Source organism: Balearica regulorum, chromosome 26 (assembly GCF_011004875.1).
Source record: "Balearica regulorum gibbericeps isolate bBalReg1 chromosome 26, bBalReg1.pri, whole genome shotgun sequence".
In the NCBI taxonomy this organism is placed as follows: Eukaryota; Metazoa; Chordata; class Aves; order Gruiformes; family Gruidae; genus Balearica; species Balearica regulorum.
Genome location: NC_046209.1, coordinates 1,888,988 through 1,915,458, shown reverse-complemented (window position 1 = coordinate 1,915,458; position 26,471 = coordinate 1,888,988). Strand labels below are relative to the sequence as shown.

The 26,471-nt window shown below is 43.5% G+C and overlaps 2 protein-coding genes across 10 annotated transcripts; one reads left to right on the top strand and one right to left on the bottom strand.

Moving 5' to 3' along the window:
* Positions 1–983: 983 nt before the first annotated feature.
* ARMC6 (armadillo repeat containing 6) lies at positions 984–8,199 on the bottom strand. 2 transcript variants are annotated; one of them, XM_075776357.1, is made up of 8 exons: positions 8,073–8,199; positions 6,969–7,121; positions 6,431–6,513; positions 5,165–5,735; positions 4,525–4,670; positions 3,822–3,953; positions 3,158–3,295; positions 984–2,290 (listed from the first exon to the last, which is right to left on the bottom strand). In XM_075776357.1, the coding sequence occupies exons 2-8, from the start codon at positions 7,087–7,089 to the stop codon at positions 2,078–2,080; spliced, it is 1,404 nt and encodes a 467-aa protein (XP_075632472.1). In that variant the 5' UTR covers positions 7,090–7,121; positions 8,073–8,199; the 3' UTR covers positions 984–2,077. The 2 variants fall into 2 exon arrangements, with proteins under 2 accessions (XP_075632472.1, XP_075632471.1); XM_075776356.1 differs by lacking the exon at positions 8,073–8,199 and adding an exon at positions 7,670–7,805.
* SUGP2 (SURP and G-patch domain containing 2) lies at positions 8,037–25,494 on the top strand. 8 transcript variants are annotated; one of them, XR_012838958.1, is made up of 12 exons: positions 8,270–8,322; positions 8,721–8,842; positions 10,015–11,697; positions 12,647–12,764; positions 13,457–13,965; positions 14,152–14,263; positions 15,096–15,607; positions 16,515–16,579; positions 17,213–17,349; positions 23,594–23,672; positions 24,300–24,368; positions 25,480–25,494. XR_012838958.1 is itself a non-coding variant. In XM_075776350.1 (11 exons), the coding sequence occupies exons 2-10, from the start codon at positions 8,728–8,730 to the stop codon at positions 20,545–20,547; spliced, it is 3,372 nt and encodes a 1,123-aa protein (XP_075632465.1). In that variant the 5' UTR covers positions 8,037–8,181; positions 8,721–8,727; the 3' UTR covers positions 20,739–25,213. The 8 variants fall into 8 exon arrangements, 5 of the variants coding, with proteins under 5 accessions (XP_075632465.1, XP_075632463.1, XP_075632468.1 ...); XR_012838957.1 differs by lacking the exon at positions 25,480–25,494 and adding an exon at positions 20,427–20,547 and having other exon boundaries at positions 24,300–25,213; XM_075776350.1 differs by lacking the exons at positions 8,270–8,322; positions 25,480–25,494 and adding exons at positions 8,037–8,181; positions 20,427–20,547 and having other exon boundaries at positions 20,739–25,213.
* Positions 25,495–26,471: the final 977 nt, after the last annotated feature.

Here is a 26,471-nt window from a genome sequence, read left to right as displayed (position 1 = left end):
GACGGACGGCCAATCCCCGCGGCAGGGGCAGTACCGTGCGCGGGGAGTGGCTGCAGGGCCGCGGACAAGCGGTGGCGGCAGCCAATCGGTGCTGGGAAGGGGAGGGCTGCGCGGCCGGGGGCGGAGCTCGCTGTGTCGGTATGAAGCGGGCGGGGGCGGTGGCCCGCTCAGGGTCCCGCTCCGCGCTGCCGCCTGCAGCGGGCCCGGCCCCGCCTGCCTCCCCCCCACCCGCGGCAGCGTGCCGGGCCTGACCCCCGGCCTGCATGGCTGTGTGCCATGCCCGGCCCCGGTGTCCTACAGGGCAGCGTGCCACGGCCTGGCCTACAGCTGCGTCCTGCCAGGGCTTTGCCCGTCCGTCCCTTCCCCCCGGACCTGTCCCTTCCCCGTGTCCCGTCAGGGACTAAAACCAAGAGAGCATAGCTACAAGCAGCTCAGCATTACACCAACGCTTGTTTAAAGCGGAAGGAAAATATATCCAAGCTTTCCTGCCGCTGTGGGGGAACCCCACGTTTGACTCTCTCACAGCACCACGTTAAGCTTCGGTGCCGCTCCTCGCCCATCCCAGACTCACCAGCCTTCGAGAGCTATGCTGCACCAAACGTGCTCCCCAGAACAATCAGGCTCTCTCTCTCCAATGCAGAGCACCCCAGGACTGGGGACCTCAGGGTTTCTTCATCAGCCCTTCTTGCCCGCTCTGCCACAAAGGAGCGGGACACCTTCACCGGAGGATCTCGGCTAGGAGGCCAGAGCAGTGCACCAACACACCAAGCTGCTTACACAGCGGGAAGAGAGGAGACTCGGGCAGCCTCTCCGCCTACAAACACTCTTGTGGGGTTAGAAGCCTTTGAAGGCCACGAGCACCTTTGCCATATGCTGGCAGAGAGCGCAGAGCTGCAGGAGGCTTTACTTACAAACTCATCAGCAAGGCGTTCCCACCACCTTTCTCCTCCTGTCTCAAAAAGGCTCCATTAAGAGCCAACCACCCTTGTACATTTTTATGTTTTATAGGGTCAACATTTCTACAGAGAGTATCACATTAGAAAACATCCAGTCACGTACAACATCAGTAGCAGTGCAGGAGGAAGGTTCAGCACCCAGAGCAGAGCTGGTAACAACACAGCCCAGCAAGAAATAGGAACCACTTGGCTGGGGGCACACAGGAGCCTTTAGTCGAGACTTCAGAACCTTTCTGGATGTTTCACTTCTCCTGTTTTGCCCCAAGTCCACAGCTGTCTTCAATTCATGAGGCACACAGCCTCTCCATTACAATTACAGCACGCTTAGATTCAGGGAAGCGCTGCCCTGCTAAGATAGAACCAAAGCCTGGGCTCCCCAGTGCGTGGCACCACTGCCAGTCTGTCCCTGCTTTGAAACTACCACCCTCACTACCAGTCCCCAACTTGCTCATCTCACTCAAGGAGAACATGAATTTTCCTCCTGGATGCAAATGGCAACATCACAAAGATTTGTTGCTTTGGGTCATACTATACAAAATCCTTACTTTGTTTTTGTTTAAAATGTTACCTTGGCTGAAAATCCAAAACAAAACAGCAACATGGAATATGGTCAGCAGTAAAATAACAGTTAGTAGAACAGTACAACAGGACAGAACACATTCACAAATGATGGGATTCCTCCTCATCCATCCCGTTGCCAGATCAGGCTGCTAGCCTCCATCAGCAGAGAGCAGAGGAACAAATCAGAACCAGCTGCCACCATACGTACCAAACTCCTATCAGAAAAGATCCACTTTTGCTCTTACGGTATAGAACAGCACATGCGAATGGTCCCGTTCTGTACGCAAGTAAAATACAACAGGGGGGAGCAGATCATCTTCAGGCATTAGATGATTCGGGGAATGGTTACTACACAGAGTGATCTGCAGCCTGTGAATGCATAAAGCCATTTCAGCTGTAGCTCCCAATAAAAAGTTCACTGCAGCCTCACAAGCCAGGCATCTGCTTCAGATATTCCAGTTCAACATAACTGCAAATTAATCCATGCCAGTTTGTTCCCCCCCTCCCAGACTTCACATATACAGATGTCTTGAAGCTCCACTGCTCAGTGGAGTGACGATTCATTGAGCTAGGCTTCCCTTCTGACCTGTCCACAGCTCTCGGAGCTCCACTTTGCAGCCAAGATCCCTCAGCGCAGCTTTGGCCACATCATCGCAGTCCTTGTGTGTTGCACGAGCTTCTGTTATTAGGTTCTCAGCTCCCATCTCTAAGATGGGCTGAGAAAAGTCCCGGCTCCGGGAGACCAGGTTGCGGATCAGCATGCAAGCTTGTTTCTGAGGAGAGAGGTACATGAGAGAGATTAGCATCTTTTGTAGGGAAAGACCATCCGCGTAGGATGTGGCATACACGAAGCAGATCTGCCTCCAACTAAAGAACCTTTTCTGGGCAACCAAATGTGGGATGCTGTAGACAGCAACAAAGTATTTCCTGGAAGAATAAAATCCATGGACAAAAGTATGGCTGCTACTTCACGCTGGAGTTCATACAACAAAACCTTCTGCTTCTGTCAGGACAGCAGCAAATCTCAAACACCAGCCAGATGATACCAAGTACTTTGTTAAACAATGCCAAGACAGACCTCTCCAGTTACAGCAGACCTACTTTTCCACCCCCTTGTGCTGTTTCAGGCACCTTCCCTGGCACTTTGCTTAAACTACTCTTTCAGAAAATATTTTCTATGGTATTCTAATATTCTGGAGCATAAAAGTGGACATGGTACCTACTGAGACTTGCATGAGAAACCAGAGGCTAACTTCTTGCCATGTAGGCGTTTTATTCAACTCTGGAGAGTAGATGGCAACATCTGCTAAAGGACAGGTAACATCATAGCACAGGCTGGGTCTGAAAGCACCTATCCTCGTCCTGCTCTTTTGAGCAGGAGGAGAAGTAATGCCCGGAAGAGAAGGACAGCATTCCACAGTCTCTTGAACCTGAATTCAGGTGGATTTGAAACCCAAACTGAAGTTTTGCTCTGATCACATCAGGGTGACAGATGTAGGGAGTCCTGCATTCAGATGCTGCGCTCCCAACATACTCAGAACCTTTCACTATTTGTCAAGTAAAGGACAAAATCCCAATGAAGCGGTGAACACAGCCAACACCAATCTGGAATAAATAATCAAGTGCTCTGAGGCAAATACCTGTACAGCCACTTCTCGTGGGTGTGCTTTCATAGCCTGAAGAGCTGCCAACGCCCCTCCGCCTTCCATGATGACGTTACAGTTCTCAGGTTTGCGCAAAGCCAACATGCACAAGGCTGCACAACCTTGCTCACAGATCTGCAAGTCAAAGGGGAGAGACAATCACTGGCTGAAAATGTTGCTTTAAGGAAAACAAAAGTTTTTGGAGTTTGTTTCCTTTTTTGGCAATTTTTAAAAATTTATTTTTTTTTTTTTAAGCCTCTTCCACTAAAACATCCTGCTTCTCTGGCATGTAAACCAGGTTTTACACCCCAGAGGTGTAAAACACTGTATCCAGTATCCATACGATTCAGGAACAAGAAAAAAAACGAATATAGTAAAGGGGCCTTACCTTTACATTTACACAAATATTGCCAAAGCACACACTTAACCACTCTACAACAACTGGATGTTAAAGGTTTAATACATTGCTCAGTTGCCATGGCTTAATAACTGTACTTAGAAGGTACCTGCTCTCAGCATAAGCTGTTTACTACAAGTCAGAGCAACGCTGTCTGTGGGTTGTTCCCCCACACAAGATGAGTTACACTCATACATTGTGCAGCCCAAACCTGGTCTCCATTCCCAGCCCTGGTGGGACTTCATTGGCCACTTCAGTGCGTACCTGAGGGTTGGCAAGGTGATGGCTTATAGCAAGCACAATGAGGTCCGTTCCCCCGGCGTTAACGATGGCATCTTTCACGTCGTCATTACCGGCAACCGCTCGGATGGCACTCAGCACCTGCTTCACCACGTCCTGCATTCATCAAGAAAAAAACAGCTTAGAAAGCTGCAGAGTTTTACAGACTTTTGAAAGCAAACCAGAACATCCCCCAGCAACTCCATTCAAACAGCAGTCATTTCCAGTTACAAACAGCAATGTATTCTCAGTCACTCACATCTTGGGCACGCTTTCTTGCTCCACAGAGTAATAAGGAACCTTTTTAGTTTGGCAGAGGTTTTCAAAGAAGATTAAAGAATCAAACATCAATCCTATGGGACAAGCATCTAAATCCTCTTGAATATCTTCTAGCTAGAACAGTGGAAAACCAGAAGCTAGGCTTTTCTGGGACCAAGCAGAGCTCGTGAAACATGGAGAACAGAGGAAGTAACAGTGAACAAGGGGCTCAGAATTACTGCAGTCTTACCTGATGGAGCACCTGTAACCTAGTTCTGTAAACATGGCCACAAATAGGCATCAATGGTTGGGTTTCAACTTTAATTGCCTCCAAAATAATGCATAGTCTAAGGCCCATTCACAGCCAGGACTCTAAAACGAAAGCCCTGCTCCATTACCTCCACTCCCAAGTACATTTTATATCACTCACTGGATGGTCGATGCAGTCAGCCAGGAGAGCCACCATAAAATTTAAGCCACCGAGGTCCACAATTTCTTGACAGAATTCATTCCTGACAGAGAGGCGAGAAAGGGTGGCACACAGTTCACTGAGAACACTGGCGTTATCTGTGAATGCTGTAGAGGAGAGATGATGAATGGAGTAACTATGAGCAAGGAGGGCTGCTGCAGAATCAAGGTGGTTTACTTTGCTTCATTAAAAAAACCCCAAAAAACCAGGAAACAGTGTATTTCACTTCATATATTAAAACAGCACAGATGACATCCTGTTCACTCGGTATCTAGACTGAGACAGTATCTTTTCTTGGCAAGAACGCAGCACCTTGGCAGGGATAATGTGCCTGTACTCCTGCACCGGACTGTAAAATACTTCCTCGATAGACTGACAAATAGCTTTGATAACTGTCACCCTAGTGCTGCTGATAGCCTCTGGAGCAGTCATATTGTTTTTCTCTCTTGGGGCACATTTCATCAAAAAAATTAAACATCATTTTAGTGGGAAATTTCTGAACCATCTCTGGGAAGCTTCAAGTTACAACAAAGCACGGTTTTGAGATAAGAAAGCACAGATGACTCAAAATTAGGATCAACAGTCATGGGGTTAATTTTACCTTTTGCAGCTTCAATAAGGACTCTTAACCCATCATTTTCCAACACAATCATTTTGGCATGATCATGAGCATGACCAAAGGGCACGCGGATGTCGTCATCAAACGTCATGATCCTGAGCGCTGAGGAGGCCATTCGGACGACATCAGCACTGTCTCCGTGCTGGACTATAGCTCCAGTCAGAAGTGGCAGAACCCCACCTTTGACAAAGTCCTGACGATTCTGCTCGTGTTTCAGACAGGCATGTCGAATGCATCGGATCCCAGCCAGCGTCATTTCCGCATCCTCCCTATATTCTTTCAGCGTTTTTAGCAGCAGATCCTGGCCAGCTGAGTCAAGTAGATCTGGCTGCCCATCCAACACGGCAGACAGAGTATAAAAGGCTTTCAGCATTAAATTTCTGTCTCCTGAAGCCAACTGGCAGGCAGAGAATACCACAGAATAGGCACCGTTCTGCCCAGCCAGGTAGCGGAAAGCCAGCTGTTCTTTGCACTGATCAGTGAAGACCACTAGCTGCTCGGCCATCTCAGCAAGATCAGAGTCAGCAATGGCTCTCCCAAGGGAATCTAAAGTCTAAAGAAGAGAACAAGAGTTAATTTTCCATTGAACTGTGAAGGAACAAGAGCAGTTCTTTATAGCCAAAGTTGTTTATTTATAATAATAGTCTTGTTTGAAATTCAAAATGAGTTGGGTATATCTAAAAAAGGGCTGCCTCAAAGAGCAGCGTTTTGTCTTTCATGCACAGGACCCTTGGAGGAATGGGGGCTTCTCTGGGCTTCTGCCATCAATGTCACACCAGCACCATACACCAGTCTGACCAGTAGTGGGTGAGCTGGGTCCAACCAGCACATTTCACAGGGGTCAGCGGCGTGCACGAGTATTTTTATATTCTTGCTGGTGAGGAACCGTATTCAATCTTTTTATCTCCTCTCAGAAGGCCTAGCTAACAGCTACCACTTAGGTTACTTGTATTTCTTTCTTTAAAGTTCTTCTGTGGTTTGACTTCACCTGACAACAGCAGAATCTGCTTCTAAGTTACAAAAGGCAGTCTCTGCATTTCCTAGGCACTTGAAAAGTGCCAGTTAGCTCTTTCAACTTTTATATTATTCCTATCTTGCAGAACAGATGGGATTAACTGCTTGCTGAAGAGCTCACAAAGAAACAAGACAGAGGCAGACGTAGAAGGTATGTCTCATTATTCTTAGTCTATTACTTAAACTATTATATAACCCTGATCCTTAGAAGGCAACATAAATTTGTGCTCCTACCAGCAAAATTTCATGCTTTTGCTTTTGACCATTTTCAGAGGCAGGCTGCCGCACAGCTTTCACAATGTTGCTTAGGTCAACACCTAAAAGGAAAAACAAAAACGATTAATATTAGCTACGGGAGCCGGGGTACAATTTGTTAAGTTAACCACAGTGAACAATGATAAACCTATTGTAAAGCGTGGATCAATGCACAAAGATGCTGAAAGGTTGCCAAAATTCTGGCTAACTATAATGGTCAAATATGTCTTGGAACAAAGCATCAATTCTAGCTAAATGTCAGTTGGGGGGGGTGAGGGGGGAAGAGTTCAATTTCATTCACCAAACTGCACCCTGCAGCTTCACCTAAAGCAGATTTTCAGTCATAGTTACTCCATAAAACTAGGTTAGCATTACTAGTGTCTACGTTCCACTTCACAAAGGCTTCTTCTCAATGCTGGATGATCAATCTTGCATGCAGGTTCTCTTAAATTTTAAAGGTATGTAAAACCTGAGTCTGTAATAACCTGAACTGCAGAAGCAGATGAATTTACAATACCTTGGGACTCAAACTGCTGCACGGCTTCTCTCACAGCCTCTTCTGGATCCATTTCAAATTCTGTAATGTTTTCTTGCACTGCATCATCAAACGTTTCCTGTGCAATCTGTTTCGATCCCATTTTACTCGAATGAGATTAACTACCTCCTTGTCCTGTCATTAAGACAGTTCACAATTAGTTCACAATTAGTTTTGGTGCAAAACCTTCTAAGGTTAATCAGCAACAAAGGAAGTGACTTGCTCTTTTCCAAAACAAAAACACTGAACTTGAAACCAAAAATATATAGCCAAAGGGATATTTCTGGGGTTTTTTAACGGGCAGAAATACATCAATTGAAAGAACTAAGGAGGAATTTCAGAATTTGGATCGGGAGGTTGTGGCTGCTCTGCTGAGGACGGGTGTGCTGCCGTGACACGGCTCTCGCTGCACCTCGCCTGCCAGAGGGGCACGGCGGGCAGCCTGTCCGGACCCACAGGGCCCCGAGACCCCACACGGCCCGGAGCCCCTTGGCCTGACTCCCACAGCAGGGACCGGTGCATCCCCGCATCCCCGCATCCCCCTCAGCAGGCCCTGCCGGCCAGGCGGGCCCAGCCCCTCAGTCTTTGGGCGAGGCCTGTCCCGGAGAGGGCCCAGGAACCGGGCGCAGGTCCTGGGGGAGCTCCCTGACGCACAACGGGCCTCGGTTCTCCTTACGACCCACCTCTGTCCCTCGCCACCCGCAGTGCCGCTCTCTGACGGGCTCCTCCCGCCTGACAAAGAGCAGCGGGCTGAGAAGACCGACCCCACTCGGCCGCCGTACACAGCCGGCGGACACAACTCGCTCCGGCCCAGCCTTCTCAACGCGCGTGCGCCGCTGCACAAAGTCACGCCAATCCCCCTCACCAGCAAAAACGCGGGGCGAAAAAGAACCCGGGCTGTGCAAGTGCGCATGCGTCCTTCCCCGACCGTGCGCCCTCGACACACACATGCCGTCAGCCGCCTTCTGCGCATGCGCGGTATGCGGCCGCTTGCTGAGGCGGGCCTAGGAGGCGGCGGGTGTCCCGGCGCTCCGCCGACGGAGCGGGAGGTTGCGGGTTGCCTCAGCCCGTTTCCTTTCTGCTTACCGCGCCGTCCGACCCGGGACCGCGCCCTCGCCCTCGCCGTTGGTACCGGCCCGCGCCAACGCAGCGCTGCCCCGAAACCACCCGCCTTGAGGGGATGAGGAAGCCGCGCGTGCGTCGCGACAGGGCCGACACTGCGCCGGCGCGGCGGGGGGGTGGGCGAGCGAGCGAGCGAGCGGCGTCCCGCGGGGGCTGCTGGGAGATTCCCGTGTGGCGGGGAGGCTGCGGGACCGGGGCGGGGGGCGCCGCCTCGGTGAGGGCAGGGTCGGCTCCCGGCGGGGTCGGGCCACGGGGCGGGGGTGTCTTCTCCTCCTCGTCTCCCTCCTCCCCGTGCCCGCGCGTGTGGCAGCGCCGAGTGGGGGGGCTGCAAGCTGCTGGGGGGGTCGCCCGGTGAGGGGCGGGAAAGCGGGAGGCGCCAACGGCCGCGGCTCCCCCTCACGCTGCGCTTCGCCTCAGGCTGGGCCGCCCCGCGCGGGGAACCGGGGGAGGGAACTGCCCGTACCCCCACGGCGTGCTCACGGGAATCCGTCCGGACCGAGCCCAGCGCGGGGGGGTCCGGGTCGCCGGGAAGGCGCCGGTAGCGTTAACGGGAAAAACCTTCCCCGGCGTCTGTGCCCCGGTCAGGGACGGCATTGTGCTGTTTTCCTACAGGATAAAAATGGCCTCTCGGCGGATCACACGGGAGACGTTTGATGCTGTAGTGCAGGACAAAGTTAAAAGGTATCGCATGGACCGGAGTGATGCTATAGAGGACACAATCCATCATTTTAAAGGTAATGACACCCGCGTGTGATGTGCCATGGGTTCTAACAGCTCTTCTGGTATCAGGGATGTTAGATTTCTTGCCTTCCGTTGACGTATATTTGCCTAAAATGTGTACTTGTGCTGATGTTTTTCCACATCCACTTTTATTTAAGAGGCTAATAGCTTGGTATGACTGACGCTGTTTTAATGCAGAAAGGAAATTCCAGGCAAAAATCCGAATTTCAAACAAAGGAATTCTGTTCAGGCTGCATCAGAGAGTGGGTCCAATTTCAGGGAGGTCTCCGGAGACATCACTGCAGGATGGAATTCTGTTGCTATCTGATAAGTTAAATAAATGTAGGAGTGCATCTGAAACCTTGGAGTATTTGTATTTCATATTATTGTTGGAGAAAAAGCTAAAAGCAGGACATTAATCTAGTGAATGTATACAAAACATGATCTGTAAATTCTTTTATTTTCTAAATTTCATATTTAAAATGTCTAGGAAGATAACTTGGATTACATTCATGGGAAATTGAGAGTTTTAAAATGAGATCTCTTCTATTTTCTTAAAGCTGTATAAGCTCCAATGAAATAATTTCTTTTAAATACTCAATTGTTCAAGTATTCTCTACTTTCTACTTTAACTTTTCTAATTTAACTGCTGGAATTAAGGAATAGGGATTCTTGGATGCTTTGCAGGGAATGCTAGTATTTATGACTAATGTTATGTTAGATAATTGTGTATGAGTTTGTAGAAAACGTTCTTCTGTTCAACTGTGGAATTCCAACATTCACTGTGAAAACAGAAAGTGCATGGTTTTGATATTTTTACATCTGAGAGATCCGAGTAGAAGCATTATGAGCACAACATTAGCATCTTCCAGACTGAGAAAGTTGTGAGCAAGTGGAAAATGGGGTTTATAGCAGAACTGGCATTTCAGCTTTAGCGAGAGTAGAAGTTTTAATAAATAGTTTTGTTGTCTGCGTTTAGATGTTGTTAATCATTTGTTCCTTTTGCTTATTATGATTTATTCAATGCATGTAAGAAAGCAAATGGGAATATCCTAAAGTTAGATATGTGTACTGTTCTTCAGAAGTTTTGATATGTGGACCTTTGTAAATTATAAATGTGTTTATTAAATTTTTTTCTTAATATTACTTGCAGTCCATTGGTCTATTTATGATTTTATCATTACAGCTCATTCAAGGCTAGTCCCAAGACCAAGATACGAAGACAGTTTTCATGATGATGGAAGATATGCTCATGACAACGCCCAGCACCATCCCCATGATGACTGGAGTGAAGACCCTAGAGATGACTATCCAGGACCTTCTTACAGATCTGCTAGTCCTCTTGTGAGGAAGGATAACTATTACCATGAACAGTATGGCCGCCCAGCATCTCATGACCGGGAATTTGGCTGCCCAGCTTCGCGTGACCGGGAGTACGGGCGTCCGGCGTCGCATGACCGGGAGTACGGGCGTCCGGCATCACATGATCGGGAGTATGGGCACCCAGCATCTCGCGATCGGGAGTACGGGCGTCCGGCTTCCCATGACCGGGAATATGGACGCCCAACTTCCCATGACCGGGAGTATGGCGGCCTGGCTTCTCATGACCAGGACTATGGTCCTCCTGATTCTTGGGAATCCACTGGACCACATGAAACTGATTTTAGTTCTTCAGATATTTTAGGTGATTTTAGATCACCAGGACTCATGGAAGATGAATATGGCAACATGGAAAACCAGGAGTATGATGTGGACTTTGGAATTCAATCTGACAGTGAGTTCCGACCCCCAATACGGAGGGGCAACATTGGCAGGGGAAGAGTTCTGCGAGGAAAGCGTATCACAAGGGGTGCTATTAAAACTAAAGTATTCAAAGGAGACATCAAAACGCCCCTAAAGAAATGGAACACTAAAAAACTGCAGCCAGGCCCGGATCAGAAGCCAGCTATGCAACCTGATCAAACGCCAGAAACGGCTGAACGACCAAACCAGAGGCCAGTGCCCATCCAGCGCCCTAATCAAAAGTTGCCTCCACGACCTAATCAGAGGCCAACTATAACAACCCAGAGACCTATTCTCAGGCTCCCAAAGCCTGGGCATGTTTTCAGAAATCTCAATTTTGACCTTGTGGACAAATCTGACATTTTTTCAACGTTTGGAATAGAAATTATAAAATGGGCTGGGTTTCACGCAATAAAAAACGATGCAGAATTTTCCCGGCTCTTTGGAGCTCTCTTTGAGTTAGAGACAGAAACCTGTGCAAAAATGCTTGCTTCGTTTAAATGCTCCTTGAAGCCAGAACACAGAGATTATTGTTTCTTTACTATCAAGAGTTTACAACATGCTGCTCTGAAAACTCCCAAAGTGGACAATGAGTTTTTAAATATGCTATTGGACAAGGGTGCTGTGAAAACAAAGAACTGCTTCTTTGAAATAATAAAACCTTTTGATAAATACATAATGAGGCTACAAGACCGCCTCCTGAAAGGTGTTACACCGCTGCTTATGGCCTGCAATGCTTATGAATTAAGCATTAAGACGAGCGGTTTTGGTAATCCAAGAGAAATGGCTAGTGCTTTTGAGACCACTGTTTCTCTTTGTCGTAAATCTTTAGCACTTCTGGGTCAAACCTTCGCTTTAGCATCTGTTTTTAGGCAAGAGAAAATACTTGAAGCTGTGGGGCTCCAGGAAATGGCTCCAGCACCAACACTATTCCCAAACTTTGATGATTCAACATTGTTTGGAAGGGAGTACATTGAAAACTTGAAGGCTTGGCTGGAAAAGAGTGGATATCCAATTCAGATGAAAAAAACTGAACCAGAGTCCACAGTACAGCTTAAAAAACCCTCTCCTGACACAAAAGTTAAAAGTGAGTCAACTGTTGTAAGATACTTTGCAGTATATAGTTTCTGTATTTGTCGCTAGTATTTTATCTTAATTTTTATGGTTTCATTAGGTCAGGAATTCCTAATTCTGGGAATTCCATGTAAATCCGTAGCAGTGCTGAGGCAGATAGTCAATACTATCTGTTGTAGCAATCGCTTTCAGCTTTGTGGATGAAAGCATGTCTCCTTCCTCCCCTCTCCTGCTCGTGCTTATACTTTAAATCTAGGATGTTCACCTTGTGCCCTTGGCTGCTTCAGCTGCCCTACCCTCCAGCTTCACAACTTCGAGGTAGGGAGGCCAGGACCGCAGCTGTAACTGGCTACATCACAGAGTAAGTATTTGCACATAAGCAAAGTCAGAGATGTTACCGTTACCGTTTTTATCAGATGCAGGCGTATTTCTCTGAAGTTGTTTATATACTACCATCTCTAGGAATACTATCTCTTTTTTCTACTGTACTAGGCCATCTAGTTCCTCCTCTCTAAAGCATTCTTACTCATTACTATACTCATCTGTTTTTTTCCTAATTGACCTTCTGATACTTTTGCAGGGAGGTCTTGTAACACTGACACTGAATGGCTAGTAAGTTGGAACTCACCCCTTCAGAGTAGTACTCAAATACATTTATTTTGCACCAAATCCTTTTGGTGCAATAAGTAATTGCCTTTTAAAGGATAGCTTAACTTGCCCAGGATGGCAAAGGATAAGTTTCTTAAACCACAGTGCTTCTCATAATAAACTGTTCTAGAATTTGAGTTGAGAAAACAGTCAGGAAGTTTCTGAGGTTTCCTTAATTTGTTCTAGTAGTAAGTGCAACCTTTTTTGTATTAAGACATTGAAAAATTGCAAATGTGTGTCAAATAAAGACGATGACATATGGATATTCTGTTGATGAGAATAATACGATGACTGCATTTTATTTCTTCCTACAGCCCCACAGCGAGCTGACCGGAAAGTTGTAGAGACAATTGAACAGCTAGTGAATAGCATTGTTTCAGGAACCTTGTCTGCCAAAGAGAGAAATGCTCAAAAGAACTGTCCTGAATATTGGTAGGTGTGTTTGAACAGTATGTTGTAATACTACTCTCTGATGAAGCTATTTGGAATATATTGTATTAAATTCAGGATTTCATTTCGATGGCTGTAAGATCAAAACCTATTGTATATTTAATCAGACTTTTTGAAAATGTTTCCTAAGCTAATTGTACTTCCCAATATTCCTGGAAATTGTCCTGTTGCTTCTGTTTTGTCTAGTAGATCATGTTCCTTTTGATCTGTTAATAATGACTGCATGTCAATCCAAATCCAAGACGTTAAAAGCAATTTCAGTTTACGAGATGAAAATAGTAAGCAAATGTAGTTAACATAAACATACAGTAAGGTAACAGACTTATGGATCTAGTGTTTTGTGAATAATGTCGGAAAAGGAAAGCTGAGACACTTCCAAGTGTAATGATCTTTTAATATGACAGTATCTCTTAATGTGTGAATTGCAGCATAGCTGATTAATTATTAGCCAAATGATTTATGTCAAAACCCTCCATCATTTATTTGCTTGGCATGCTTTACTTACTGCTTCTGAAGTGGAGTTAGCCACTAGTCTGAGAAAAACCTATGGAAGCTAACGTTAATGTAGCAACTTGTGTATACCCCTGGAAAAAAGGATCGATTGCTACTGAGTTTCCGATCTGAGAATTTGAGATTAGTTGTGCTTTCATTTTATTTATATGATTTTTATTTAGGTTCTTATCTGATGAAGATAGTCTAGAATACAAGTATTACAGACTGAAGTTATCAGAGATGCAAAGGCGGACATCATCTGGAAAGGAAGCAGGTGGTGAGGGCAGAACACTAGAAGAATCTGCAACAGAATCAGTCAGGGCCATGTTGTATGCCAGAAGAGTCGCAAGTATTAAGAGAAGGCTGTTTAAAAGAAAAAGGTTTGGAATTATCACGCAACGTAGTATTCGAGGAAGGAAGGTGAGGAGAGCGACCATAGGAACACAGACTGTGCTTTCAGCTGGTACAGTGCTGAAGCACCAGGACAAGCATCTTCAAGGTTCAGTCCAGTCAAAGCCTTCTGTATCAGAAACCAGCCTGTCGGAGAACAATTCTTCCCTGGATACAACCTCATCCTCACAATGTGCCACCAGTTCAGAGGGGTGTCTGCCAGCAGAAGAAAGGGCAGATTCTGAGGATTTATTAGCACCACCTGAACTTTTCCCACCATTGTCCTCTCACTTTCCTGATGGTAAGTGAAGATTCAAGATTAGATTTTAAATTGTAAATTACATGAGAAAAGAATTGCGTAGACTGTTCTGCTGGAAATTCTAAAAATCACTGATGCTGCTAAAGTAGAGGGTTCTCGACTGTATTGACATTCCAGTGATGCAGATTTTCATGAAGCCGTAGATAATGAGCGTTCTGTTTCTTGCAGTGGATGCTAAAACAATGCAAACTGCTGAGAAGCTTGCCAAGTTTGTTGCTCAGGTAGGACCAGAAATTGAGCAGTTCAGCATAGACAACAGCGCAGATAACCCAGACCTTTGGTGAGTAATGTACGCGTTTATCTGCATGAATGGGCTGATAAGAAAAATCAAAATGCATCTAAACAATTACTAAGGAGATATTTCTTTTTATTGTTTGTTGAATAAAAGCATACTTCTCAATGTGTTTAGGAACAGAGGATTTTGAGCAATACTCCCTGTTGTCCTTCTCAGCACCTCCATTAATGGTGAATATCTGAAATACCTAAGAAAGAAAAACACTTCTCCCAAATGCATGCATGCACTGTACATGCATTTTTTTCTTTTATATCTTAAGTAATCAGCTTGCATCTTGAAACAATGTTCTGCCAAAGTATTTTCAGTCTTGGGGGGTTTTGTTGTTGTTGTTAAGTGAGGCTTTGATTACAGTGACCTAAGTGCTCTAGTGTAAATTAGCACAGGTTTTTCTGTCTTAGTCATACTGTGCCAACAAAAATGGAGCCCTATTATCTCTTCTGTCTCTCAGAATCAATACAACCTATTTCCACATAGACCCCATGACTGAAATTTGGAAGACCTGAATTTCTTCTGGGGTCTGTTGTTTGCCTTCTGGGTCATCCAGAGCTAGCATCGTGTCTTAGTTTCTCCATCTATGTAGTGAAGATAATTTTACTGAATTCTTTACAACACAGTTTGAGAAGTGCTGATAAAAACCGGTCTGTAAGAACTGAGGAGAATGCTTGCTGTTCTTAGTACATGTTGTTGGGGAATCCTACAGTTTTTGAATGGAATGACCATTCAAAAAATTAATAAGAGATTTATTTCTCATGTCTTGCTTCATGCTAGCTAAAGAAAATCTTTTCCTGATATTATTTTCACTGTATTTTTTGCTCAGGTTTCTACAGGATCGAAACAGTTCTGCTTTCAAATTTTACCGAATGAAAGTCTATGAGTTATGTCCATCTATTAACTTCAGTGCAGTGTCAGAAGCAACTGATGCTGGGGAAAGTGCTAAACCTGAAGAGAAAAATTTGGATATTTCAGAAGAGGAAGAGGATGAAGAAGAGGAGGAAGAAGATAACGAGGAGGAAGTTGAGTTTGAGGAGGATATCTCCCAGCCTTTGGAAGAGATGGAGCAAGCAGAGGAGAGAGAAGAGGATGACATCTCAGCAGGTAGAAGTGTGGAAAACCTAGCTGAAGAGATGATTTCCAAAACAGGAGAGGAAATTTCAACAGGTGAAATGCAGCTAGCCACATCATCTGATGGTGCTATACCAAATCTGTCGACACAGGCATCAACTCCTGCCCCTGGTACCTTATTTCCTCGCAAACGAATCAGCAGCAAGTCTCTGAAAGTTGGTATGATTCCTGCATCTAAAAGGATTTGCCTCATAGAAGAACCAAAAGGTGAGCGTTACTTAAAAGATATTTTGTAGGTATCAGTACAGAATTCCTGATTTTTATGTACTTTGTTACTGACTGTTATTGGCTAAAAGAATTACAGGTCTTTAATAAAAAAATGAATACCATGTTCACTTTAAAGGTTCATTCAACTGACAAAGGAGAATCTGAATAAATTGTGTAACAGTTGTAGGATTATAGTGCAATAGCAAAGTGTGTGTCAAATGTCATTCCTCAAATATTCTCTAAGTATATGTGAATGTTACCCTTTCTATGCTGCTTAAAAAACTCACAGTAGTAGTTTTTGCAGGGTTTATTGTATCAGTGTATGAAAGGTTTAACAGACTTAAGTGTAGCACTGAACATATTTTGAGTGTTTTGCCGAATCTATTTAGACTTTGGATTGGCCTGTCAAACTTTGTCAATATGGCCACAGCGGGGGTGGATCATGATATTCTAAGAATTTAGAGATGAGTAGCTTAAATCTGATTATATGTGCTTTGCAGGTGCTTTAACAAATGTCTTGCCTTTGCATAATGATTTTTCTTGCTGAAGGTTGTCATTTGTGCTATTGAAATGATATCAAATAACCTCATTTAAGTCCAGTCTGAAATTTCTCTCAGTATTACAGAAGCTCAGGGAAATGAAAGATTGAAAGTCCTTATAGTCTATCATCCATCAGTGTATTGCTGGCATATCTCCAAAACTAAATACATGCATGTACTAATTACTTTTTTTTTTTTGGGGGGGGGGGGGGAATCTTAGTTTCTTTTTTCTTTATTCTGATCTATCTTATTGGTTCTGATTTTAGGCCAAGGCATTGAGTTAGCCCCACTTGAGATGTACTTTTGGAGTTCTGTATTAAAAATGGGTTTTTTTGCAGCTGAATTTTTGTTTTTGATTTGACTTACAGTGCATGAACCTGTGAGAATTGCTTATGATAGACCTCGTGGTTGCCCAGTTACAAAGAAGAAGAAGGTAAAGAACTCTTCTGGTTTGCTACTGCAACGTGGCGTTGTAATAAAACCAAATTAAAACCTGAAAAGGCCTGGTCCTGGAAAAGGCTAGGCTAAATCTGAGGAGACCAAGGCTCCTGTTGTCTTTTAACTAGCTGTGTCAAAATTAAACATTTTTATGACCAGAGCACTATTGAACAGCGCTGTGTTAATCTTGTCTTCTGTTTTTAAAAAATAAAGAAATCAGTGCATTGCTGTCTGGATAATATCTTGTAATTTTCCCAAATTGGTAAAATGTGATTTGACTGCTTCTGTAATAGGGAATCAGTCATCAGATCACTCAGTACTTGTTATTAAAAATCATAAATACATTTTAAAATATGAAGGCATATTCTTTACTATTTTAATAATGTAATTAAACAGTTTGAGAACCTGAATTTTTTTTTTTAAACTAGCAAGGCAGATATTTACTCTTTGATAGACTTTTTTTGCGTCACTAGTGAACCACTGCTTAGAAGATATATTTCTGTATATCCAGAAATTGAAACACGCTTGTCTTATGGGGGGGGTGGATTGAGGGATTTTAAAAATGTGATTGCTCTGTATAACAAAAAAACCCCTTTGGTTTTTGTTTTTGTTTTTTCCCTCTCCACAGAAACCAAAAGATTTAGAATTTTCACACAAGAAACTGACAAACAGGAATGTGGGCTTCCAGATGCTTCAGAAGATGGGCTGGCAAGAAGGACACGGCCTTGGTACACGAGGAAAAGGAATCAGAGAGCCTGTAAAAGTGTATGTAATGGGAGCACACTACAGAAATTTGACAGCTCTGGAAAAGGCTGGGATTCTAATAGTAACTATGTTTATCTAACCCACCTAGATGCGTCCAGTTCATTGTTTTGTTTCCTCCTTGACGTTAGCCTCTGGCCTCAGCAAAGTTGAGCGTGGAGACTTCCCGCATTTTTCTGGCCAGGCTGGGCAAAGTCTGGTCTGGAAGGTGGCTGGTTTTTGCCATCCAGTTTGACATCACTGAAGGCTGCAGCATGAATGCTGCAGTGTATGGACAGTTTCTAAAGATATATGGGTGCCCCTGTTCTTCAGGAGGTTTTGTTTAGTGTATTTAGGTTTTCTTAACACATAGTATTATCCTGGGAATCTTCTTGCTACCATGCCAGGTACGTAATATATAAATAGACTTTAGGAATATCATACACGGTACTCCTACGTTTAGGCAACAAATTTATTTTCACTCTAATTACGTGATTCATTCCACTCCATAGTGGAAGAGGTAAGTGCATCTGCCAGAAGGTAAGTGTGCTTTGTCCTTTAAAATACACTTTTGTTTTTGAATCTTCCATTTTGTCTTTCAAAGTTGCTGTATCCAGTGTCCACTGCTGCCAGCACGGAGAATGGATAATATCTCCTTCAACTCCCTGACTGAATAAGGAGGCAGAAACTATTTGTTTCTCTCTGAACCCATAAGACAAGCTTTCTAGTCCACACACATAGTCTGTGGTTTAACAGTCGTCTTTCTCCAGGGATTTCTATGTTCTCCTCATGCCATGAACAGTACTGGTCATTTTAGTTGGTGGGCTACTTCTGGTTGTTTGCTTTCTTTTTTCCTTAGTGCTTGGCCATAACTATATTTTCTATATTTCCTTCTTCAGCCATAAATGGACAATGAGAAAGCAGCTTATTTGGCCTGTAGCTCTCTTGCGTTTGGCAGTGTTAGAACCTTGGTTCTTAACCTCAAAACTTGTTGGGACCAAATATGAGAGTAATTTTTTTGTTTCTGTAGCTCCTGGCACAAGTTCTGCTGCACAGCTAACCATGAGCTATTTAATTGTATCTGATCTGACAGTTAGCCAACCACATTCTAAAAGTTTCTGGCCATCTTTAAGAACTGCATTTTTAATGTGTCAAAACACAGTTTTTCCAGGTTTTTTTACCCTTGTAAAGACACCTGCCAAGAGTAGTGAAGAACTGCTCTTTGTACCTCTTACAAAAACTTGTTGACCTTTTCTGTAGTGTAGAGAGAACTCCGTATTATTGATTATTGTCATGGCGTGCACCTCCGCTTGCTTTCCCATCCAAGTCCTTCTTTGGGCAGTACTTTGGGACAGTCTCGGTGAGGATGAAACCAATGCAATTTAACAGTTTTGCTTTCTCTTCTTAGTTGCTTTGATACAGTGCAGGGTTGGGGTTTTTTTAATTTGGTAATTTGTAGCCTCTACTCTTTCCTGCCCTTTGAAAACTACTAGCTCTTCTAATGATGACTTGTTTAAAAGTCCACGTGCTGTCTAATTTCATTCTCTGAGCAAAAGGGGATGGGATTAATAATTGGAGACACTCCAGTTCTAGTGTAGAGCATATCTTGATCATTATAGAACACTGATATTTAAAACTGATGTATTCAGGCATATCGGTTGTTACACAAAGAAATGTGAGGCCCTTTTTTTTTTTTTTTTTTGTTAGGAAAGCTTAAAGCTTGTCTTTGGCTGTGAGAGCAAGTCATATTTGCAAGTTTGAATAGATTTTTATTTATGTTATTGTAAAAGATACATGGTGACTCCTTATGGAAATGATGGGTCCAGAAATTTTAAATGGAGTTTCATGTTAGTCTTGTGAGCTGTTCTCTGTCTTGAGAACTAATTTGTCACAGCTATGGGTCTGACCAATTTCATGGTTCAAGAGACATTTAAAAAAACAAAACAAAAACACTTTAACTGTCATTTAAAATGTAACTTAACTTGATCATACAGCTGCCAAGTCAGACTATGTACCATTCAGAAGGAAAAACAGCACCCAGGGTTTCTACTGTGGACTGTAAAGTTGAATTTGCTTTTAGAGCCTGTGAATATTCTTTTAGAATTGTGCAACAATCTACTTGGCTTAAGTGGACCTATTCTTACAGAAATTGGATAAGAATAATTTTTCTTATTCTACTTAAGGTTCTCAGATTTTACCCTGATAGCACAACAATCCCAAGCTCAGTACATGGGGGAATCTAAATTTTTTTTACTTCATGTAATGAAATCTTTTAACAGATAATACTGATGTAAGTGACCTGGTGGATAAAACTCGTACAGAGGATCATTCCTGTGGCAGAGTTTTCATTAATCTTAGCTTTGTAATGTCAACATTCTATGCACATAGCCTGGAGCAAGAGATGGGTTTTAATTATTTGTATCTCTGCATTCCTGTGTCATCTTCTCCATCCACTTCCAGGGCAGAAAGTTGTTTTGATATTGTTGAGGCCTGTCTGCTTCTGTTGGCATGTTTGGATGAAGAGAGATGAGTTAACGATTCATTTTTCTTGGAAGGGCAGGAGCTCCAGGTTTTGTCTATGGTGCACATCTTACAAGATTTCAACTTGCTTTGGGTGCTAGAAATTTTAAGCAAGCAGCATTGTGGTCCCTTGGTGACAATTCCATCTTTTATCCCGAGTTACGTGGTGTTTCCTACTCATTCCTCAAAGTCTCTGACTTCTGTCATTTTTGAAATGTAAGAAATAAGGCAATTTTTGCCATCTTTTCAACAAGGATCCTCTCTACCATGAATAAAGTGGTTAATACAAGAGTTCATGTAAGAATTCGATCTGTCAGATGACTATATCTTCACTGCCTCCTTAATATCATAGGAGCATTTTCTTCTGGTGGGTATGTGCATGGGTAATGGGAGGTGGGAATTGTTTATTCGTTGATCTGGTGTGCCAGGTACCAAGCCTCTGCTCCCCTTCTCCCCCACATGAAGCAGAATTACTCTCCACCTGAATTGTGTCTATGTTGGAAGCTATTGTTTAGATCTCTTCTGCACGTTGTCAAATGTAACGGAAACGGAGTGTTCTAACTATTCATTTTACTCCCTAGGGGTGCTACCTCTGCAGGGGAGGGCTTGGGTGTTGCAGGGGAAGAAAATAAAGAAGATGCATTTGATGTTTTCCGTCAAAGAATGATACAAATGTACAGGCAGAAAAGAGCAAGTAAATAGGTATGTGCAATGGACACATCTGGTTTATGAATTCCTGCAAACATTAAAATACCAGGGGTTTTTAAGTCTTCCTTTACCAAGAAAATATTACTGTTTCCATGAGTGTATCTGGCTTCTTAGCATTTCATGAAAATCCAGACCTACGTTGAACTGCTTTGAACTGCTGAATTACCCCAAATCTTACTTTCTAGGTTTGACATAAGAGACTCGCTCACTAGGAAGTGCACGGATATGCAAAGGCTGCTGTGTGAAAGATCTTCGGCAGAGTATGCCAGTATGAAGAACACTTTGTTCTATAGTAGTGGACTTGAATACTAATGTATTAAAACATTTTCCAAGACTAAAGTTAGTCTTGTATTTAATTGTGCAAGCTAACAACTTGAATGTCACCTTCTGAGGAAGAAACAACTGATTTTGTTCTCGGAAGTGCCTGTTTACCTCTCTCTTTGCCCAAATTTGCCTGTTTTGTGATGAGATGGCTTACCAAAAAATGGAATAAGCAACATGAAAACTATGACTAGCCTGGTTTGGCTCTGATCCTTTCTGAAGCCAAGAATCTTCTCAAATTCAGATCTTCTTGCAAGGCAGTTCAGACTTTATTTTACTACATTTTATTGATGGGCTAATCTTCTGATCTACTTCTGGAGTCTGCATAAAGCAATTTCCTTTCCTCCATATGCCATTGTAAGAAGAGTACCTACGTGCTTATTCTGTACAGCATTCTAGACTTTAAGTGTAGGATGAATAACTGAATTCATCTGAGTCGGAGAACACTAAACTCTTCCTTGAAAACCTTGGCTGCTCAGGTTTTTCATTGTAATGAACAAGTAGTACATGTTTTAAGTGTACACAAATTTGCAGTTCTTCAACAGATTCTTGAGTAATTTCTTTCCTTCTCGAAGTTTAAGCTGTGAGCAGGTGAAATTCATATGTTTGCAGAAAACACTGAAGAAAATACTTGGAAGTCAGATATTCGGAAGTCATCTGGAAGTGCATCATCAGTTTTATAAGACCATCAGTTTAGAGAGTCATTTCTGTTTCTATTAAATATTTGCTTTGCAGAAGTTCTTTTATTAAAAAATCCCAAGAAATAAGACAAAAAAGCTTGTACTTTTAAGGGACTATTCCAGAACTTACTGAAAGAGAAGACTGGATTAATCTACTGTGCGTTACCCAGCTGCTTGGTGAAGCAGTTCTGAAGACATGAAAAATTTAGCAGTTACCACAAATAAATGTTCACAGTCTGATCATTCATCTTTTCCCGACTTGCACATTGATAAGGGATCTGTGACTGGATTACTGAAAGTGACACAACTTAATATCGCACTTTTTAGTGTACTCATTCTCCATCATTACCTTTCTAAAACTAGTCAGAAGTCTTTACTTGAATGTTACAGTACCAAAACCTACTTCACTGAAGTTGTCTTTAAAGAGTTTATCTTGAGCTGATGCATGTTTTGCTTACTAGGAGTGAGTGCTCTCTTGCTGATGTTTTCATCCTGTGCCATGCTTCTTGTAGAGCAAAAAGGTGCGTGGTATACCACTAACAGCACCCCACAGTAATGTGGCAGCATCTCAAGTTCCTAACTGACAAATACGTAAGAAAATGTGTTCTTCAGTTATCAACTTGCCTGTGCCTGCTGTTTAAAAGAACAAAATGATATTCTTTCTTCATTAAAAACCCTGCTGGTTGAAAGGGAGTGTCTTCATTTTCATTCTGTAGCAACAAACTTTTCCTTGCTTGTAACAACCAGTTTTAGTTTATGAATGCAAGTTGGTTTTATTTTTTTCTTTTCTGTATGGGTCTTTGAAACCATGGAAACAAAATCATGTGGCAGTGTAATTTTCTGATCACTCAGTTTTAGTTGCCTTGAAGCACATAATCACCAAATAAAACCACAATGGCAGGTATAGAAAAATATGCTGGTAGTTCTGTTTTTCCATGAACATCATGTGTGTCTTCGCCTTTACACTACAAGAAGTTGAAGCATGAAGGCTATAAATACAAATAAGTTTATCTGGTTGTCAGACTTGATTAAGGCCATTTGATAGCCCAGACATTTCTCTTAGGCTTCACTTGGAGATGTTTAAAATCCTTAAATGTTTTGGACTACAGCCTACTTAAAGATCATCAATTACAGTATTTGGCAGTGTACGTGCACTTGTTAAGTTCCTATCTGGATGTGTTCTTCACTGCCCCTCTTTCTTTCCTGTGCCTAATTCACAGTTATGCAGCGTAAAGCTTGAGCCTTTCGAAAAGATCTCTGGTTTGGAATGACACTCCCGAACCAATGTTGTTGGTCTCCGATTTATTTCTCAGACCCACTCAAAGGGTTTAGCTTTTCTTTTAGCTTCATTGATGAAGCTGCCAGTGTTGCTGTTCACAATTTTTATTTCCCTGCAAACTTACGGTTCACCTTCTTTCACATTTACATTTTGGAAGGATTCTTGATTATATGTTACGCTATTTCCAGAAAGGCACAAGGCGAAGTGGAGTTTCGCACTAGATTGAAATCCACTCTCTCAGACCCAGATCAGCACTCTGCGCTGATTTAACTGGAGTTTGTTGGGCATAGTACCGTTCGGGGTGCATTTGCTAAACACCTACTCACCCAATCTGGGAGAATTGTTGGTATCCAGATTGGAAAATGGTACTGTCCTTTCTGAGTGCAATTCAATTTAGAGTATAATGCTGTCTTGAGAATAAAGGAGAACAATGGGAAAATCTTAATCTGCTGCCTTGGATGACTGTAGTATGGTCTGTCTTTCTTGTGCCAAACTTTAATTTTGGACAAGATATCAGCAGAGCAGTACTGGTGCTGAGATTCCAGTGTTGCTCTCAAGTGGGTTACCGTTTGCCACTTTTATCTTGTTTTACCAAGAGATGACCTTACGTTCCTTTTGCAAAAGGAATTTCCTTTTATTTTGACCTGCTTTTGCAGGCAGCTCTGATTTGAAAATTTTAAATACTTGTACATGTGAAACATTTGTTATGCAGATACATTGCCTTGTTTAAAGTTTACTAGCTTCTTTTCTGTTATTTTAGTTCCAGGCTCTCTTCCATGAAGACTGCAAGCTTCAGTGAACATGTTAACTAACTTCAGTGGTGTGTCTACTGTCTTTTGGTTGGTTTTTCGCTATTAATCTTGTAGAGCAATTTGCTAGTTTCTGTTCCGTGCAAATTGGCAGTAGTGCTAAGCTAGTAACAATTAGACGCTTATGTTATTGGGTAACTGACATTTCTTTTTAGTGTAATTAAACATGTTAGCATTGTTAATCTTTTAATATCTGCAATAAATGTAGAACTAAACAATTTTCTGGTTTAAATGTTTTGCTTGTGAATTTGGCCATTTGTAAGAGATATGCATCATTTTGGCACTGACAAGTGGAATTGAGATTATGCAGTGTTCTATTAGCGTAAAGCAGGATTTTATAGCGTATGAGGGAAGGAAGGTCCCTCTGTTTCTGTGCTGCTAAATGTCTCTGTTGAGAATACGCACTAAATCATTTCTTAGTTACTTTTTCATGTGGCTTCTAGTGCATTAAATCCATCCCCAACAGCATTCCTTTCCACATGAACGCCAAAACCGTTGTGCCCCAGTTAGAATGCAAGAGTTTTTCCCTTTATTCCATACCCAAGGAGTTAGCTGTCTTTCTGATTTACTTTGTATACTGACTTTAAAACAGCAAAACTTTCTCTTTCCATTTGTGCATGGTTTACTGTTGCCTTTAAATTCAAATTCCTTTTTTAGACAGGATATGAGGAGGAAAATTGCAACGAACTGAAATTTAACACTGGTGCAGCCGCCTTCTATCGAGAGGTAAAGTGAGAGTGTTCATTTGCAAAAGATACCAGCCAGGTCTGTCCCTTGCTTTTATACTGACAACTAGGAAAAAGCTTTACAGAGGCAACTTCAAGCCCTGGCTACACCTTTTTCCTCCTTTTCCTTCAAAATTTTACTATATGTAAGGACCTGGTTCTAGAAGAAAGGATGTTTGCTCTCATTGGAGAGAAATGAGGAGATCCCCATTTTGGGGGAGGTGCCCTAAGAGAGTGAGAGAACTTCAGTGAAAATACGCTGCTTGGAGTAATTGTGTTGGACTAAAAGAGATGTTTTCTTTTTTTTTTTTTTTTGGCCTTTATTTGGTGTAATACCAATGACATTCTTCCTATTTATTTGTTTTCTTTGTGTTGCGTTTTTTTTTTTTTTTAGAAGACACTACAGCATCCTTAGTGTGAACACTTAATCTGTGCTGTTACTTCTCAAAATCAACATATTTTTTCTATTGATATTTGTTCTGCTTTAAAGTGAATCCTGATTTATTGTGCCCAAAGAAAGTCTGGACTCAGAAATTCAAATATTGTTATTTTGCATTGTTTTCTATCCTACAAGCAAGTATATTTTCTAATTAAAAAATGGATTCCTGAAAGTCCTGTATCACCTTTAATTCTGCATATCTCATGACTGAGTGGCCAATCACAACCAGACTCTAGATTTGAGCAATAATAAACACCTTAAATGAGAATATGCTCAAAGAACAATAGGGTACTTCTGGCATAAATAGTTTTTGTGAACCTTGTTAAGTAGGTAACTTGCTGAATTGCAGCAAGTGTGGAAAATGTTTGCATTATCTGTGGGCAATAAAGTTACTGCTGTTTAAGAAAGCGCTAGCATGCAGTGTGTTCTCTTCAGCTTTTTGTGCCTAATTCATGTCATTGGAAGGTTGTGCTAATTTCCTTGGAAATTATTTCTTAGGCAAGACTTTGCTTTGAAGGGGACGTCATATTTCATTATCCTGCCACTAGGTAGTAAAGCAATAGTAAAGCAGCAAAGACAGAGCACTGGAATCTCATTTTTAAAACCGCTGCCTCTTTGGCAGAAGTTCGTTACCAACAATTGATTAGTGGGGTTAACAAAAGTTCTGTCTTAGAACAGTTTACAAGACCCATTTCAGAAACTGCGACTCTTGCTGGATGGGAAATGAGACTTTTGAAAAACAAGCTGAAGCAAGACATCATGAGGTCACACAACACAAACACTCAAAGAGAATCCGTGAAGTTCTGGCTGTATTTGATGCCGTACCCGTTACTGTTTGTTATTCACCCACGGCAGCGGGAGGAACTGTTAGGAGGGGGAGTTCTGTGAAGTTCTGCTCTGGGCGTACCCCGAGCACCGCAACCCCAGGGTTCATTCTGCGGTTCAGCCCTGGGGATGAAGTCACGCAGAGGACGCAGCTCAGTGCTCAGCTGCGTGCGCACTAACGTGCGTGCATCTCCCGAAGTCACAAAAAATGACTAGAAGTCCTAGATCCGGTAAAGGGTTTACGGTGGGAATCTGACACAGGACAGCAGCGGGGGGGACGGACGGGCTTCCCCGTGAGGCTTCTCCCCCCTACCCTCGGGGGGCTCCGCACCGCCGCTTCACAGCAGCCGTCTCTCCCGCGAGTCCCCGGCACCGAATGCGCCTTTCCGCACGCGTGTGTCGCGGCTCCGGCCCCCGGCGGTGGGGAAGGGGGGGTGTGGGGGGTGTGTGGGAGGCAGGACCGGGGCTGCACCGTTCCACCGCGCTCGGCTTTGCCCCGGGGCTGCAGGACCCGCGTGCCCCGGCGGGCAGTGTCACGTGGGCGCGGGGCGGGGCGCCAACGGCCGCTCTTCGGGCGTCGTGGGGCTGAGGGAGGCGTCGCCATTTTAGGGGGGTGTGGGCTGAGGGCGGTGGGGCTGTGTGCGGCCTTGGGGGCAGCAGCGGTGGGTGGTGGAGCCCGGTGGGGCCTGGCGGGCTGTGCCCAGAGGGGTGACGGGGCTCACTGGGGTGATGCTGGGGTGGGACGCAGGTTGGGGAGTACACCACCCGTCCCTCAGGCCTGGGTCACCTCAGCCCTGCTGTGCTGAAGTGCAGCACAGAAGTGCTCATCGGGGAAGGGGT